The 18,378-nt window shown below is 36.8% G+C and overlaps 1 protein-coding gene across 1 annotated transcript in view; it reads left to right on the forward strand.

Moving 5' to 3' along the window:
• ccdc186 (coiled-coil domain-containing protein 186) overlaps positions 1–18,378 on the forward strand; it is a 65,269-nt gene that overhangs the window by 25,123 nt on the left and 21,768 nt on the right. Inside the window, exons 5-7 of the mRNA XM_039775934.1 lie at positions 2,063–2,275; positions 11,365–11,484; positions 12,324–12,428. Coding sequence (XP_039631868.1) covers positions 2,063–2,275; positions 11,365–11,484; positions 12,324–12,428 — 438 coding nt within the window. The remainder of the gene's footprint in view (positions 1–2,062; positions 2,276–11,364; positions 11,485–12,323; positions 12,429–18,378) is intronic.

Consider the following 18,378-nt stretch of genomic DNA (forward strand, 5'->3'; position numbering starts at 1 on the left):
TTGGATTTAGTGTATTGCCTCATGTTTAAATTAGTATATGGCCTCGTTTGTTCATTTTTAAAGCACTGGCCTTGGTTTGGGGTGGCGCGGGACATATTGCAGATATTCTAGTTTTCCAGTATTTTCAAAAATGACTTGAATTTGCATACTTGAGCTTGGAAATGCATTCAGCAGTAGACCTCTCATAATGAATCATGAACAGTGTTCGGGCTAACTTGTCAAAAGTAATGTGCATTATGTAGGCCAATTTACTTTTTTTTTTTTTTTTTTAAGTAACGTAACGCAGTACTTGTCTGCATTACTTAAAGAACATTACAGAGAACTTTCCATGCCTTCTGACCTTTGCTAGATTTGCTTGAAATAAGGTGGGTGCGAAGAGTGCTTGGCATATAGGTACTGAAGACAGCAATTGTAAACACACATTCATTTTTTTTTTTTCTTTTCATTTTTGGACATTTTTAATTAACACATTTTCTACACTTGTTGTTTTTGTCTGTATACAGTATTATGTCAAAGTGGCATTTTGATCATTGTAAAATATAAATAACCATGGACAGTGATAACGGGGAGCATGGGTGCCTGACTCATACCCAACCCGTCCCAAAGATGGGGTTTCCAGACAGTTTTCAACAAAAGAAATGGAAGAATCTATTTTATTGTCATTTTTTTTTAGGTTGTCAAACTACTAATTTAAATTCTATGCATCTCCTCAGTATGTTTAAATTGTTCAAAAGTTGTAATACAACACTGTGCATTGTTGACATTTTTTGTCCTTTCCTCATTTGCTTTGATAGCACAAACTTTTCTTGGAGATAAATGTTAAATGTCACGATTATAATTTAAGGAGTGGTAGCTTCGATAGGAGCATGTTTTTTTTAATGGAGAAAAGTTCCTCCAGAACATCCTACATATATGAAGACTTTGATTCAGCAAAGTGTCCACAATAGCTGAAGGTCGATATCTGTTTCAGATACTATATTTAAAGTCATTGCAGATATTGTTCACTGGGTTTATGTATGTGAGGTGTAAAAATATTGAATTATTCAGAGGTAGGTGTCTTTAACTTGTTGAATAAGCCTATTTATAGCTTATATTATTGCTAATAAGGTATGCGCCTATTCTGCTATCCTCTTATACTCAGGGACTCAATGTGTACCATTGACAAACCGCCAGTACAATTATACCACCATCAGCTTTATTATTGACATTTGTTATATCAGATTTAGAAGGATTTTACCATTTCACAGTCCTACCATTAAAGTAAAGGGTCAGGACCTGGTATTTAAATAAGGAAATGTATTTTTCTCAGTCCTAAAATTGTACATTATGATATCCCCTTTTATTGACACTGCTATATTAAGTTAACTAGCAGAGTGACTTAAACATTCAGTTATTCTGTAGAAGTCACATTAGTCTCCATTGGCCAGTTTTGTCACTCTGTTTCAAAGAACAGGACTGCTGTTGGCTAAATATGTATTGGCCCATGCTTTATACCTGTGTGGCCACATCATGCATGAAAACTGTGACAGAGTCATGGTTTCTGATGCAATAATGCTATTTTGTCCGGCTACCATTGACCCACTCGACATTTAAGTCTTTACTCTTCTCCGTTCTTCATCTGAATTGCATATGTACACAAGCACATGCATACATGCTTAACTGGTTGGCAGACATCTACTTTTCATTTAAAAAGCATTATGGCCACATGCAGTTCTTTTGGTGATTTGAACACTATGTTATGTTCATTTTCCTGATGTCCCTGGAGCCTGTTGTTGCCTTGTCAGGAGTATGACCTAAGGAATAATAAATAATTAGTGTCTTTCTAACATTCCGGGCCTCCCATCTTGGAATAAGATCAAGAGATGGAGTGATGATGAAGAGATAGAGTACTTGGTTATTACAAGATATGACATCATATAAATAGCTTAGATTGTTTTGTTTGGTTGGATACATAATAAATATAATTGGGATGAATGTGAGGGTCCAAATAATCAAATGAAATGTGTCAATGAGTTTAAATACATTTAATTAACTATCCCAGGTCTAATGTATTTCCATCAAGGCCAACAAAAGATGTGAAGAAGCTCGGCAAGAAAAAGAGGCAATGGTGATGAAGTATGTGAGAGGAGAGAAGGAAGCACTGGACCTTCGCAAAGAGAAGGAGATTTTAGAGAGGAAGCTACGAGAAGCAAATAAAGAAATAGACAAGCATTTAAACAAAGTGAAACAGCTACTTCAAGAGAAGGGTCGTTTGCAACATCTTCATGATACAAAGGTAACAATTTTTCCTCTTAAAAAATTAAAAAGAACAAAATAAGTGAAGTTAACATGCCACACTGTGCAAATGTTTATTTTTATATTACAGTACATTTTTACTGTAGCAAAAAAGTCCATCTGTAGAATTAAAGTTTACATATATGCCAAGATTAATGCACTTGACTAAAAACATTTTAATATGTATAAACTGAAAAACTGTTTTGGTTGCATTGTTGTGTTATATGGGAAGGCTGAGTCATGGGCCTAGTTGAGAGCCTGGGTTTGTGTAAAACAGTGTTGATTAGCATACCTTTCTTTGACAAACAGAAAAAACAATTTGGACTTGCCTAATAAAAGGAATAGGTATGGTGCAGCATGGGGATGTCTGTGAAAGATGCTTGATAGCACGTGGGTGCAGCGCAAGGTGTCGACATGAAAGACTGTACAGCTGCATGGCAGTGCTCTGTGGGAGGACTGGATGGACTACATTTTGTGCAAGTGTGAGAGGCCTGTTAAGCCACAAATGTGTTTGTGGGTGGTGCCGAAACCTTGGCTGTGCTCTTTCACCATTGGGAAATGGAGACTGAACCTGGGATCAAGTCAGCGCAAGTGTATTCGTGCATAGGAAGATTTGATACCCCTTGAAATAGAAGCTGTAATTAGGACCTGGTATTTCTGCTTCTGCTGAATGTAGCAGTGTAAGCTTGATGATGTGCAAACCTTTGAGTGGGAATGGAGACTTGTTTAGGAAGGATTGGCTGCATATATCCCGTGAGGATGGTTAAATTGATAAATGGGCTAGTCAGCTTCTGATAGTGTTGTTTGTCGGTGAAGCATAGCAGCCTTCTGCAAGCTTCACAGTGTTCTGGGGTTAAGCCCTATGATTGAGTAGTGAGGAGAAGACAAGAACCAGGGAAGAACAGATGCTGCAAGTGCTATTGGGAATCGATTGGATTTGCTAAATATTCTTCAGACAGGTATGATTGTGCCTGCTAATTAAAGTCCTCGAATGTCCTGAGAATAGAAGCAATGTCTGAAAACTGGTAGCTTCAGCTAGTTTTAACTTGTTGAAGAGCTCAGTCAAGTGTGTTTTTTTTTGCTCTGAGCCTTTCTGGGGAGGGTAAATAGAGCAAAAACCTGAGACTTTTTTTTTCTTCTTTTTATTCGTTCATAATTGGACTTTAGTTTTTTGGATTGTGTCACACAGGGACTGATTTTATTAATAATTTATTGATTGGCCTGTGATTTAGTATACATATGATAAACAGCTTTTATATTTTTTTCTTAAACAAGCGTTTTTTTGTCTGCGTATATATACATCTCACTCTAGTTTCTCAGTTACAATTGCAAATTACCATATTCGCAGCTATGTGCAAGGTGCCATTGCACAGGGCATAAAGGTTGGTTGGTAAAAATAATCATTGACAATAGTTTTATCTATTTTGACTGATAATGTGTTGTCTGTTGGTACAAGTCTAGACCTGTCAGTATGATTTCTTTATCTAATGTAAAGCAAAGGGAAATTAAAAAAAAAAAATGTAATAGTGTATGAAAGCCTCAGCCAATACGTAGCATAGAAATCGCTTTCTTTTTAGTGTTAGCAGTGTCGTAACGGCCATGTGCTGCGTTTCCCTGAGGGTGATCCGGCTCGTAAGATCCTCATTGCTGGGGACCTGAGTGGCTGGACCGGGCCAAGGGGTCACCCACGTAACACTTGGCTGTGGCAGATAGAGGGTCATTTCCGGAGGGTGGGGACTGGACCTCGTGTCTGCCTGGGGGGTTACAAACTGGGATCCCGAGTTGTTCCATTGTGTAGTGGGTGCGGCATTGCTCTGTACCAGTGCATGCTCCCCAACTTGACTTGACTTGAGTGTCATAAATATTTAAGTAGGGTAACATTTGTACCACTGTTTAATTTGAAGATTTTATATAAATATATTTTAAAATTGTTTACTTTAGGTTAAGTGCTTCTAGGCACGAATACAGTCTCATATTTATCCACTTTTTGTAGTGGAATTCTGCAAATAATCCTGGCCCAGCTATTGCAGCTTGATCTGTAACTCCATTGCTGGATATTATTGTGCAGATTCCCATGTGACATTGAAAAGATGCACGAAGGTCAATGTTGCTCAACTCTCTAAAACGTTAGGCATATACTCAGAATGTGACTCAGTGGAAAGAATCACTGGTTTAATCATTCTTATATTTAATGGATATGCACGCTCAGGTTTATGAACATAATCATTTGCTGGAGATATTTTCAGAAGGGAGAAGTTCAAACATTAAAAGGCCATTCTCCTTCTGTTTTGGGAGGAAATGTCAATTTATTATTAACTAAACTTCACCCAAAGGAAGAAAAAAGAACTCATCACAGTTAGCAGGATGCTTGATGGCATTAAAATGTGATAGAAGGAGGATTTGGAGCTGGGGTTTTGTACTGTATATGGAAAGTAATGTGAATTAAGAATGAGGTGGAGGTGCCGAGCAAGCATTACTGTTATTCCAGTTATAATAGGCTACAGACATTTTGTCTGTGGCTTGGTCATTCACATATCACATTAAGAGTGGGAGAGAGACAGCACATGGCTATGACATGGAAACACTCGGTCATGATTTAAAAAAAAAAAAAATTGCAGCACTGTCATTTAAAAGAATCAATAAAAATGTCTAGACATCATAGTCTAACTTGGTGGTTCTAAAACAGGGCAAGGAAAATTTCTATTGGGTGGTGAATTAAAAAAGTTTGACCCCTTGTAAAAGCAGATTTAGTATTGGGATGTAATAGCTTGAAGTGCTTTAGCAGCACCTTGTTGCTTTAACATTTTTTAACACAGACATATTTGTTTCTTCAAATTTGCACCCTTGCTCATCCTTGCAACACTCCTTCTATATATACACTTGATAATCAAGATGAAAAAACGATTTATGTTAAGCAAACAAAGAAACAAATCAATATAAAGATTACATGTATTCTTTAAGTGACAGTGTAACAGATCAGTTGGAATTGTTTGTTCAAGTAGATGATAACTCCCTTGGATTTTCAGAAGGAATTTGAAAAGCACAAATGCTAAGTTGATTTTGTGCAGTATAAATTTTCTTGCTTGTTTACTGAAGGTGAAAGCTGTTTACTGAGTTTTGTGCTGTTACAAGGCATTAAAAGTCGGGGCCTCATGCATAAACGGTGCATACGCACAGAAATGTTGCGTAAAAACGTTCCCACGTTCAAATTGCGATGTATAAAACCTACACTTGGTGTAAGGCCACGCGCTTTTCCACGGTACCTCATACCCTGTCGTACGCAAGTTCTCCGCTCGGTTTTGCAGACTGGCGGCACCCAGCATCAAAGCAGTGCTGCTGTTCTTGTGGTTACCCTTTATTTCTTAGAACCACATTTCTGACGCAGCTTTATAAATGCACTGAAACTAACCGCATATTGTTTATTAGTGTAATGCATCTGATTGTAGATTACCTGTAACAATATAATGGCCCAGGGAATAGCCATAGTATTCCAAATACCATATCTGCTTTAGCGTTGTTATTCTCACTGCACCATCTTCTTCTTTTTCTTCTTTCAGTTGCTCCCTTTTAAGAGTTGCCACAGTGGATCATCTTTTTCCATATTACTCTCACTGCACCACTCGTATTTATATCACTGTATCTGAGTGGGGAATCAACAGCAGCAGCTGATCAGAAAGAGAATTATTGGTATACAGCATTAAGCACATGCTGCCAAAGCCACTGCAAAGTGTTTCAAAGCCTTTCCTGTACGGACCTCGCGGTTCAGAAACAGTTTCATCCCAAGAACAATAAACACACTCAATCAATTGCTCCTTGTAGAACTGTTTGTACTTATAAGTACAATTACCTCACTGTAAACTTGTACTACAGTTATATTGCACAACCTGCATCACTTTATAAAGCGCGTATTTACATATGATGACGATATCATTTTTAAGATGAAATGCAGCAAAATATGTTGATTATATTATATAGATAAAACTTTATTTAAATAATCTGTATTGTTAATAATTAAACATGGTGCCGCAGTGCTAGCAAGTTCACGTATTGTTCCTGCCTTGCGCGCTGTATATTTGCTGAGGCTGGCGCGACACTGGAAGGATAGATTGAAATATCTTCATAGTACGTGTTTAATTATTCTATGTTCCTTAAAAGTTTTGAAGAATCGTCGTCATAAGCTTACAGATGACTTAACGTCTATTACAGAGTTGATTTGTGTGGCAATTGGGTATTTGGGGGAAAGAAAAGTAATGACAGGAATTGGAGGTTAGTATGTTTGAAAGAGACAGTACTGCTACAATAAATTATTTCATTGAAGGTCGCACATGGTGCAGCAGCATCTTGTGTGAGACATGAACAATCACTGCGCCATCGTGTTCCCATATTTAATAACATGCTTTCATTCCAATCATCATGAAAATGATATCACATATACATCTCAGTATTTTAATTATTTGGAGAACTGTAATATCACAAATGTAATGGATTCTGTGTCCTGTCGGAGAAAGAAAAAAGAACGGAAGCACGGTCTAACTAGCCAATTTTAGACTAGTTCCTAAAATTAGTCATATAGTATTTATATTTTGGCAAGGAAGGGAATGTAGAGACTGGAGCGACGGACGGCCTTATATAGGCAGGCAGCCAACAACGTGGGAGGCGTTGGGATGGGGACCCAACGCCGCCTCACACGGTGACCGAGCTGCAGGCTATGGGCGTGTATATGTACGTAAGTAGGATTCAGTTAGCGTTGGGAACCCGCATACCAAATTTCTTGAAAATGGGCCCATGAGTAACAAAGACCGTTGAAAAGTTCAATATGGCGGCCGACAGTGGCATCATACCACCGAAATAAGTACCAAATTTCAGCCTTCTACCTACACGGGAAGTTGGAGAATTAGTGATGTTGGAAAGTTCAATATGGCAGCTGACAGTGGCGTCATACCACCAAAATAAGTACGTACATTGGTTTTGGTTAGTGCAGGGAAACTGCCTATCAAATTTCGTGAAGATGGGGCCATGAATAAGAAAGTTCAACATGGCTGATGTTGTTGATCGTTATGACCGTTACGTGTAGAATTTCGAAATGAAACCTGCTTAAATTTTGTAAATAAGCTGTAAGGAATGAACCTGCCAAATTTCAGCCTTCTACCTACACGGGAAGTTGGAGAATTAGTGACGTTTGGAAAATTCAATATGATCATCGAAATAAGTATGTACATCAGTTTCGGTTAGCGCAGGGAAGCCGCCTACCAAATTTCGTGAAGATGGGGCCATAAATAAGAAAGTTCAACATGGTGGATATTGTCGACCATTATCGACCGTTATGACGGGAAGTTGGAGAATTAGTGATGAGTCAGTGAGTCAGTCAGTGAGGGCTTTGCCTTTTATTAGTATAGACTAGCAAAATACCCGCGCTTCGCAGCGGAGAAGTAGTGTGTTGAAGAAGCAATGAAAAAGAAAAGGAAACATTTTGAAAATAACGTAACATGATTGTCAATGTAATTGTTTTGTCACTGTTGTGAGTGATGAGTGTTGCTGTCATATATATATATATATATATATATATATATATATATATATATATATATATATATATATATATATATATATATACATACACACAGCTATTTCAGATCAGTGCAATACGCTGCTTGGTAAAACGGATAACTCCGCTCTTACGCAAGTCTGCGTGGATATTATGAACTATCGTATTTGTTGAAGTTCTATTTAAATTTTAAATAGAAGGAATTTTTATTTAGTCGACAGAAATATCTTTGGTAGGAATGGTAAAAACAGACAGGAATATTATTCATGAATAAATCAACTCAAACCTTAAATAACTTAAAAGAACAAACATTCAAATTTCTTTACTCTTATGTAAATTTATATAAAAATAAACTTAGATTTTAAATATCCCAAAAGATTTTGCTCTCCATAAAAATATATCCTTTCAAAATTATACAAATTCAAATATGAACATGCTGCATAACAAAACCTGGAAATATAAATAAAATGTGTTCCTTTCAGCAATAACAAATCAAATCATTAAGTTGTCTTTGCTCATATGTCATTTTAGAGCTGGACGCCTGGCATCTATTTTTGGCAACAGGTTCGTTTCTGTTTAGTGTGAGGTTCTGTGTTGTGGAGATTCTCAGGATGGATTGCAGGTGCTCATCAGTGAGGCGACTCCTGTGTGCTGTTTTGTTATTCTTTATCACTGAGAAGAGCTTCTCACACAGATATGTGCTACCAAACATGCACAAGGTTCGAGCCGCATGTAGACGGACTTTTTTTGTTCTTCAAAGTCACCAAAGCGCCGTGCAAACTCAGTGCGCCGGTTTATCAGCAAAGTGCGTATTTGGGAACACCGTAGTGACGACTTGGTTTAACATTACTTGGCAACAGGAAAAGTTGCACTGGTGCATTTGTGTCTCCCATAAAAGCAACTTCACTTGAAATCACTTTGTGATTGTGCACGGGTAAAACGTCCGCTGAAGTGTCAGATTCTTATTTAATTCTTCTGCTTTCTGTATCTTCTGCATTGCATTCAGGTCTTTCAGCCTCACTGATGAGCACCTGCAATCCATCCTGAGAATCTCCACAACACAGAACTCCCTGATGTTTTGTCTCATAGTGCCGTCTTAGATTAAATTCTGTAATTACAGCCACATTAGCTCCACAAATGAGACACACGGGTTCAGTAAACATATACTCAGCCTCCCATCGGTTTTAAAGGCTCTATTTTCAGAATCAACTTTTCTCTTCAGCATCGTGTGAGCTAGCTTCGCAATAACTTGCAGCATCATAAGCTAGACTTGATTAACGCGGTAAGTGTTCGGCAAGGCAGCTGAAGCGCTGCATTTTGGGATCTGTAGTTTATTGTGTTACCAGCGCTTCATATACCCGGGCCATTAATAACAATAATACAGTATATAAAATGATCTCGCGGGCTGGATATAATTACACGCCGGGCGGATGTGGCCCGCGGCCCTTGAGTTTGACACATATGGACTAAATAGAACTTGAAAAGATATATTTTTTCAAATGTGATCGCGCAATTCAGATAGAGTTGACGCACACTACAGCCTGCATGCCTCAATAAGTCATCCTCCCCTCGCTCTTACTTTTTTACCGTTCATCTAATGAATACACTGAGTATGGCTTTACAAAAACAATCATTGATGGCGAATAAAGTATCCATTATTCGAATATGTAGATCGGGATATATATATATTTGTTTTGTGAGTGTTACTGAGTGTTGCTGTCATCAATGATTTGATTATCATTATTTCTTTCAATCAGGTTCGTATTTGTAGGATGTGTTGTGTTCAAGTTGCATTCCGTGTTTGTCAATCGTTGTAAAGATGACAGGTTTCATTCATCGATTCGTTTCTTACTGCATCAATAAACAGCTCGCTTCTTCTTTATCTGAGACCTGATACACTGCATGCACGGGTTTTTTTTTTACACTGTCTTCCTTTAGTGGGACATTGACTTTTTCCACCGTGTGCTTTGTTTCCACAGTAGCTGCATTTATGAATATGCTTGTATGTATCAGGCGCTTCATATTTTTTGCTGCCTTTTCAATTGTGTAATTCGGTTTTGTTCAGCGCTCTTTGGAACTGTTGCTTTTTATCTGTGCACTGCGTCAGTTCACGTGAGCTGCTCGGTGTACATGCATCGAAGTTCCCCAGTTGTGCTGGTGCCATCTCGTGCTATGTCCATGGCTGTATTTAATGTTACCTTAGTCCTGGCACTTAAAACTTTCTCTCGCAGTTTCGCTGAGTTTGTGCCAAACACCACGCTGACCATCTCATCTTCCTCTGCATAAGCACAGTCCTTAACCCGTGAATATTTAGTGGGAGTTTGCTATTGGATTGCCGCTGACGGACGGCCTTATATGGGCAGGCACTAAATTACAAACGCCAGCGCAGCCTGTCTATGAACTTAATTTAAAGTGTAGGTTTACATCGTGCTTTGTTTCCGAAGTAGCAGAACTCATCAATATGGTTGTATATGTCACTCGCTCGCTACTTATTGTTTCGCTGCCTTCTCAATTATATAATGCATGTTTTCTTCAGCGCTTTTTGGAGGTCTTCCTGATTTTCTATGTACTGCGTGATTACGTGAGGCGTGATGATGTCACACGAAACTCCGCCCCCACGGCGTTCAAGCTCATCTCCATTACAGTAAATGGAGAAAAACAGCTTCCTGTTATGACCATTACGCGTAGAATTTCAAAATGAAACCTGCCCAACTTTTGTAAGGAAGCTGTAAGGAATGACCCTGCCAAATTTCAGCCTTCCACCCAAACGGGAAGTTGGAGAATTAGTGATGAGTGAGTGAGTGAGTGCTTTGCCTTTTATTAGTATAGATTATAAATGCTTATTGCTTGTTTCCATTATAAATGACTAGCAGGATTATCCAAATTTGTCATTTGAAGTTTGGAATGAAACAAAGCCTATGGTGTTCATCTATAAAAATTCAGAATACACTCACACAGATACACATTCAGCTTTATCCTTGTGGTGATTTATTTAACAGTAATGTGTTAATTTTTGTGGTCTGAGAATAATAGCTTATCCTCCCAGATGTTACATAGGCACTGTTCCTATGCAGATTTTAGTCTTGTCTCTGTGTGCATTTTAGGTGCTTCACCTGTTAGTTTTACAGCTATGTTTCGGCCTGGGAAGTTTGTGGGGTACATTTTTCAGGACACATTACTCCTTCTTATTTACACAAGCCCTCACCGTGACAATGTAGTGATAAAGTCATTTGATTTCCTGCATGTATTAAATACAGGACTATTTTGAAGACTTAGAGTAAAGTAATATGAGTCAAACTAATTGTCCATGTACAAGCAAACGGGCTGTTTCATTACCATCTCATCTTGCCTTTCATAGCTTCCAGTCAATGTGAATGATGCCGTCTTATCTTTGTCTTTCTTTGCAGCTGAATTTGGCTTTCAATTGAAGTTTCTTGTTGAATTTGGACAGTGTTATTAGTTGCACTGATTTTGACTTTTTTGAATTAAAAAACAAATTTAAAACAATTTGAAGAATTTTTACTTTTTTAATTTATTTTTTTAAGGAAGGAGAAGCAGTGCGATTAACTAGAGAGACTGAAAAGCTTAAAGAAGAAATTAACTCTCATATCATCAAAGTAAAATGGGCTCAAAACAAACTGAAAACTGAAACAGATGCACACAAGGTTTGTGTTTACATATTATATGCTTCTTTACGTGGTAACTTTTTGTGATTATAAACTACAGTAACAACAAGCTGCCATTTGTCTATTGTATAAATGCTAATAACTGTTGCCCTCATTCTGTTATGGATATCCCAAAGAAAATTTAATGGCTTCTTTGTACAAGAAACATGAATTACAAGGAACACTACTGCACCAGTTTGGTTCTTATTTCAGATTATCCAGATACTATTACTGTTGCTGTAGCTTGATTTGTCAAGGGCTTCCAAATAGTTTAAAATAGGTCAAATGCAGCTACCTGAAATGCATTCCGGTAGTTGTACAACTCATACAAAAAAACTTCACAGTCCATGTGTCTTCTTTTAAAAGATGTTACAGAAATTTAAAGTAAATGGTTCATATAAAATTAGGGGAACATTTTATAATACATGCAAAGAAAATCTTCTTGCCTGTGCTGTTTTCGTTTAAGACTTGTGTGTATTGGTTACATTTCCTTAGGTTTCTTTGTTATCTCATTCAAAGCCCATACTTTACGGAACATACATAACGATCAGAAAACTAAATTCCCTTAATGTCTGTCTGCTCTTAATGTCACCCTGAATAACCGTTCATGTTTCTTTCTAGCAGTCAATCTAAGGGCTATTCTATTGTCACACAAAGCTAAACATTAGAACGCTCTATTAGCTTAAAGGGAGTTAAACTGAATGTTCCATTATCTATGTTAAAGCTGCATTAAATTTAATCTAAGCAGTTACTTATTTTAACAAATACCTTTTGTGTGATGTTCATTTTGTATAATGATGAATGTACAGCATGATAAATAATGTATTTTATTTTCCAAGGAAACAAAAGAGAGGTTAAGAGATACCACCATCAAGCTTACCCAAGCTAAGGAAGAAGCTGAACAGATTAGGAGAAATTGCCAAGAAATGATTAAAACTTACCAGGCAAGCTCATTTTAGTAGTAATTTTAGTTTCCTATTTTTATTACGAAAATTGTTTTCCAGATGTTTGTGAGAGTGTTACTAATGCAAATTTAAAAAGAATGTATAGAAAATTTCATACATTAGATATTTAAGCATGGAAAATATCATTTTTATTGACACATAAGCTTACAATAAATGCAAACTACTTCAGCCATGCTTTATTCCTATGTCAGTGCTTATGTGCCCTTTTGCCACATTGATGCCCTCATTATAAGCCTTGCAGTTCATGGTTATCAACCTTTTGAGGTGTATAGCAACTTGGTAGAAGCATTTCATGTATCTTGCACATCCTTTAACTGCAACAATCTCACTTACAAAAAAGTTTTCTCCTTTTAAAGGATAGGTTGTTGTTTTTTTTTTCTTTTTTCTAAGTTCAGGTTGTTTTTTTTATTTTTTTATTTATTAAATGATGTAATACTGCTGTTGAAGCCAGACACTGGTGAGAAAAGCTACTGCAAAATCAATGGACAGTTATGATAAAATGAGTAATGAAATAATTATTTATTTAAAACATTCCAGCTTTATAATGGCTTGGTATCCATATTAAATTAAGCTGCTAAATCTGGAGCCTGTCTTTCACATCAAAGCCCCCAACCATGTGTGTGTTTTTTAGGTAAAAAAAAAAAGTGTTTTATAATTTGAGTTTTATTTAAATATTGTATTGTGCAAAAGTCTGAAACATGTTAGATAGTTCTCGCAGTTATTTTATGTCTTCTTGATTAGTATGTCAATAAAAGTGTGTTTTTTCGAGTTCTAAACATTTCTTTTTGTAAAACGCATTGCAATAAGATACTTAAATGTCCTTAACAAATAAACTAACACAGTAACAGATCTCTTTCCAGTTCAAAAATATTATATTTTTTGTGGGCATATAGCCCAGTGTTTGATTAAGCAAATGTATATAACAAACGGGTGGCAATGATCAATGACATCATGTCTTGGCTGAGACAAAATGATTAAATGAAAACAAACATCCGTGCAAAAGGAATAAGTAGGCAAGGGACAACCCTACTCGTATATTGTGGTAAATATGGTGGTTTAACTTCATAGCAAAAGTGAACTTAACAACAAGATACAAGGTGGTCATCCTGCATCATCAAGGTCGCTCAGAAATATTGTGTCAGACAGGTGTTTCCAGATATGCTTTCCAAGATATTCCTGAAGAAATGCAAACAAACCAGGATGTTTAAGGACCAGAAATGCAAAGATCTGACACAGAAACTGAGTGCAGCAAATGAGAAATATGTTAACTTTACTCCCCTTTGAAACTATAGAATGTCTGGCAGTGCTATTGGTACACAACTGTCAGAAGCCACTGGGGCCCTGGTATATACATCTACAGGATATAAAAGCATTTATCAAAAGTGATCTTCATGGAAAAGTTGTAAAGAAAAAGCTGTTCCTCCAAGGTGAAATTCAAAGCCAAATAAATCACCTAAGCAGAAAAGCACAAAGACTGAGATGCAAAAAAAATGGCAGCAACTACTCGCAACCGATGGATCAAAATTTGAACAGTACATTCTCTGCAGGTTTGGAGCTAAATTTACACAAACTGAGTTGGTGATGATCAAAATTGATGGTCTCTTCACTGCTGAGAAGTGCAGGCAGATTCTTGTCCACCATGCAATCTCCAGCAGGAGGCATCATATTGCTCCTAGCTTCATTATGCAGTATGACGTGACCCCAAATGCATGACCAAAATCTTAAAAAAATAAATAAAAAATCTGCAGTGAAAAGAACAGGGAATCCTGCAACCAATGGTATGGTCCCCCACAGAACTATAATCTACACATCATTCAGCCACTCGAATTGCAGTGCCAGAAGCAAGTAAGATGGCCAAAGTCTGCAGTGGGACTGTGGCAAATTCTTAAAGAGGCATGAAACAATTTACTCATGTCCTTTAGAAATTGCCTACAAGTGAACCTATGTTAATACAAGGGTGGTCACACCATATTTTCATTTCATTGATGTTTTATTTTGTTTACTGCACTTTGTAGTTGGATTATTAATTAGCACAAATTATGGCATTATTTTTGAAAGTATTCCTTCATTACAACAATTTCCTCAAGTGTTAAACAATTTTTGCACAGTACTGAGAACATGAGCAAGATCATCATCGTTCTGCTTTTTCTGGTGAGGGTCTCTGTGGTAACATGCTGAATTGAACTTACCAAGCCACACTGTCCCTAGTAACTTAACCCCTCTTTTCCTGTTGAATTTTCACACACTTCCTGGCCAGTCTAAACCTATAATTCTCCAGTATGTTTTGAGTGTGCAACCTCTGCCACCTCCCTGTGAGCTGTGTATGAAATGTGCTTACTTCATACTCTAAACCCTGCTCACATATCTCCCTCGATAGAGGCAGAATTTCTACTCTGAAGTCTATTTATTTCGGTTCTTGTCACTTGGCCACAGAGACTGACCCCAGTAATCTTGTAGAGGATCCTTATTTCCATTACTTGTACTTGAAGTTTTATTCTTTTGCTCATGATCCAGAGCTTGTGACTGGTAAATTGAAAGCTTTGTCTGAGGACTTAGCTCCTGCTTAACCACAGTGGGTTTGGTATGATGTCTGTAAAACTGCTTCCAGTGTGTTGACTTGTTGGTCAATCTTCTGATCAGCTGTAGTATTAGTTGAGAGCACAGCTCTGAGGTACTTTAACCTCTCCACCTGGGACAGTTATTCAACTCTTGTCTTCAGAAACAAACGTCTGCTTTTTGTAAGAGGGCCATGAGAGGGAGTGATTAGTCATATCTTTCTTTTATCTGGTTAAGACGGCAACTGTTTTGAGTTATGATCTTTTGGAAATCTTGCTTACGATCTGACTATTAAATGCTGTTAAAACATTTTTGATCAGCTATCAGGTAAGACAGCCTCATATTTAACTTTGATTAATAAACTACTCAGTACTTAACACTACTGCAGGTAACATCCACTTTGATCTCTGTTTAGCAGCCACAGTCTATTTGCAACATTATGAGTAGTCTGTGTAATTCATGCTGTGACATGAGGAGAAGAAGAAGAAGAAGAAATCCCAGTCTTCTTAGCTAGTGTTTTATAAATATAATATGGGAAATGACAGACTTATTAGCATTAAAGATTTTTACCAAAATACTGTACGTACATTACTGCCTTCTTTTGCACTTACACAATAACCAGAATAACATAATGTTATAGATTTTTAGCCTGTTCATTTAGGTTAAATGTGGCATAAGCCTGAGAAACGCGTAAGTTCAGGGTAATAATGATATTCAGTCTTTGTCCAGTTCTTGTTTTCGTAAGAGTTTCAGATGATCTTTTGTCATGAAGACTTTCAGTTCTCATGTAGATATATATTACCAGGGCACTTAAAAACTATGTGATGCTTCTGTGGTTGGTTTCTCAGCTTCTCATTACTCATTTCCGTGTTTTCCTTAATTGTCTACATAGTTTTTTATAAGAATATTTTTACACTTTTCCATTCGCGACTCTTAAACTCATATATTAGGTGCATATTTGACATACATTTGCTCATGAATGTTTTTAAAGGTAAGATTTTGTCTCTGTCCTTGCTGACCCATGATTCTGGAATAGAGAGGCAGTAACACCACTCACATTGTAATCATCAGTTGGTTGGTGTCATTTTTATCCTTGTAGCTGTGTTTTCATACGTGATAATTAAATTTGAACTTGAACACTGATGATATAGTTAAATGTATATACATTGCATTTGTACCATGTATACTTGTATGTTACATGCTAATACAAACAATGTTACTTACCCATTTTTAAACCTTGGCATTTTTCTTTCTACAACCCAGAAATTTAAATTTTGGTTTGTTTCACATACTTTTTAAGTCTCTACTTGAACTATGTTAATAAATAAAAAAATATTTAACTAACCTGAATGTCTTTGGAATGTGGGAGGAAACTGGGACACCCTTAGAAAACCCACACAGATGCTGGCAGAACATGCAAACTCCATGCAGGAAGGACCCATGAGGCGAACCCTGGTCTCCTTACTACGAGGCACCAGTGCTACCACCGCACCACCATGCTGCCCAAGCCTATTTGTGTCCTTCATTATGTGATTGACTTTAACAGAATTCTGTCCCGTTTACTACCACTGCATGTGTGGAACTATTGTATGTTTTCCCATTGGGCAGAAGTTCATCAAGTGTGTGTTATGCCACTGGAGGCAAACATGAAACTTGGTCTCCACAAAAATCTTTGGTAGATGTGCTCATTATGTGACCCAGGGCAGAAATCTGACCTGGAAGGATCCCCTGTATTTCACTGGACAAATTCACATGTAGCAGTCATCCTAAGCAAACATATGCTGACTGTTACTAGGCTAAGAATTAAACCGGAGTCCTTGAAGCATTGGAATATGACCATTAACCACCATGTCACCAGGTCACCCCGTTTTAGAATTTAGCGTATAATAAGTAACTGGATTAAAACTAAACTGATGCTTTTATCGGTATCTGTCACTGGATTTTCTGCAGCAATCTTTCTTAGTCTCTTGCGTTTGGGTATGTATGTGTGGAAGCGCCCTGTAAAGCACTGGCACACCAACCACCAGAGTTGTTCCTTGTAACCATCAGATGGGTGAGTGTGATTAATCCACAACACAGTCCATGTGCACATAGAGAAAACTTTCCAACTCCATGCAGACTCTGACCAGGCTAGAAATCAAATCTGAAGAATTATGAGGCAGAAATATCAGCTACTAGCTCTGCTCGACTGGCATGCCTACATTTTAAACATCTGTACTAAATTAACTAATCATAATTAAATGTTTATAGATAATAACTTTTTGTTCTGTTTTTCCGCAAATGTATTTAAGCTAGTTTTGGAGTAAATATAACCTGTTACTACCCATCTCTGGGGATGAGATTAGCATGTTATGATAAGATAAATAAACCAATATACTCATTGTTTTTTTTTATTTTTTGTTTTTTTTCCAATTGGAGAAGTAGCAGAGGTAATATTTAAATATATGATAAATAGTATATTAAAAATCACCACCAGATGGTGGTAAAGCCTCAGTTTTAGTGGTATTGTTAGTTACAAAGACTATTGGATAATTTAAAAAGAATTGCATGACAGAGTAACGGGCACTGGTGGTGAACTGGTTACTACTTGATGGAATTTTTGTCTTACTGCTCAAATAATCATTCGATCAACAGAACCTAAAAAATATTATTTTAATAAGTGAGAGCAACAGCAAAAGAGAGCTAAGTGAGCAAGAAAAAATACATTAAGGAGAAAGTATTGCGCACAATTAAAATCAAATGAGAGACCAAAGACAAGAATCCAGACATTAAAGAGATCCAAAACTGTAGGGAAGAAAATTTCAAAATTACTTGGTGAACAGACCAGGGTGGTTGGTTCAGGAACAACGTCCATTTTGTGCAATTTCCAATAAATTAGATTAAGTTTGTGAATGTGTTTTGGTTGACATGCATATTCTGAATTGTTGTCCCATTTACTGTCCTTAAGATAAGACAAAAATCCAGATTAGAGAGAGAGAGAGAATATTTACACAGTAAGAAGTAAGAGACAGGCCTGTATTGGAAAAAAGTAGTTAAGATTATATATATAGAATGCAAAATTTTGAATAACAAACACCAACATTGATTTTGGAACAGATAGAAGATGGAGTATGCAGGAAGATTAAATGATACAAATAACTACTTGAAAAATATCGTTACTAAAACAATAACAAAGTAGCTAACATCAACCATGCTAAGATCATAAAACACATAAGAAAAAATAAATATTCTAATTGAGAATGATATTAACATATTTACATGAAGGAAAGTGGAAAGGCGGTTCAAAAACACTACTTAGTGTGAACAATAAAAGAACTTTAATTCCATTAAAAAAACATATATGATACTAAAATGTGTTATGTTTATTTTGAGA

Source organism: Polypterus senegalus, chromosome 1 (assembly GCF_016835505.1).
Source record: "Polypterus senegalus isolate Bchr_013 chromosome 1, ASM1683550v1, whole genome shotgun sequence".
NCBI lineage: Eukaryota > Metazoa > Chordata > Cladistia > Polypteriformes > Polypteridae > Polypterus > Polypterus senegalus.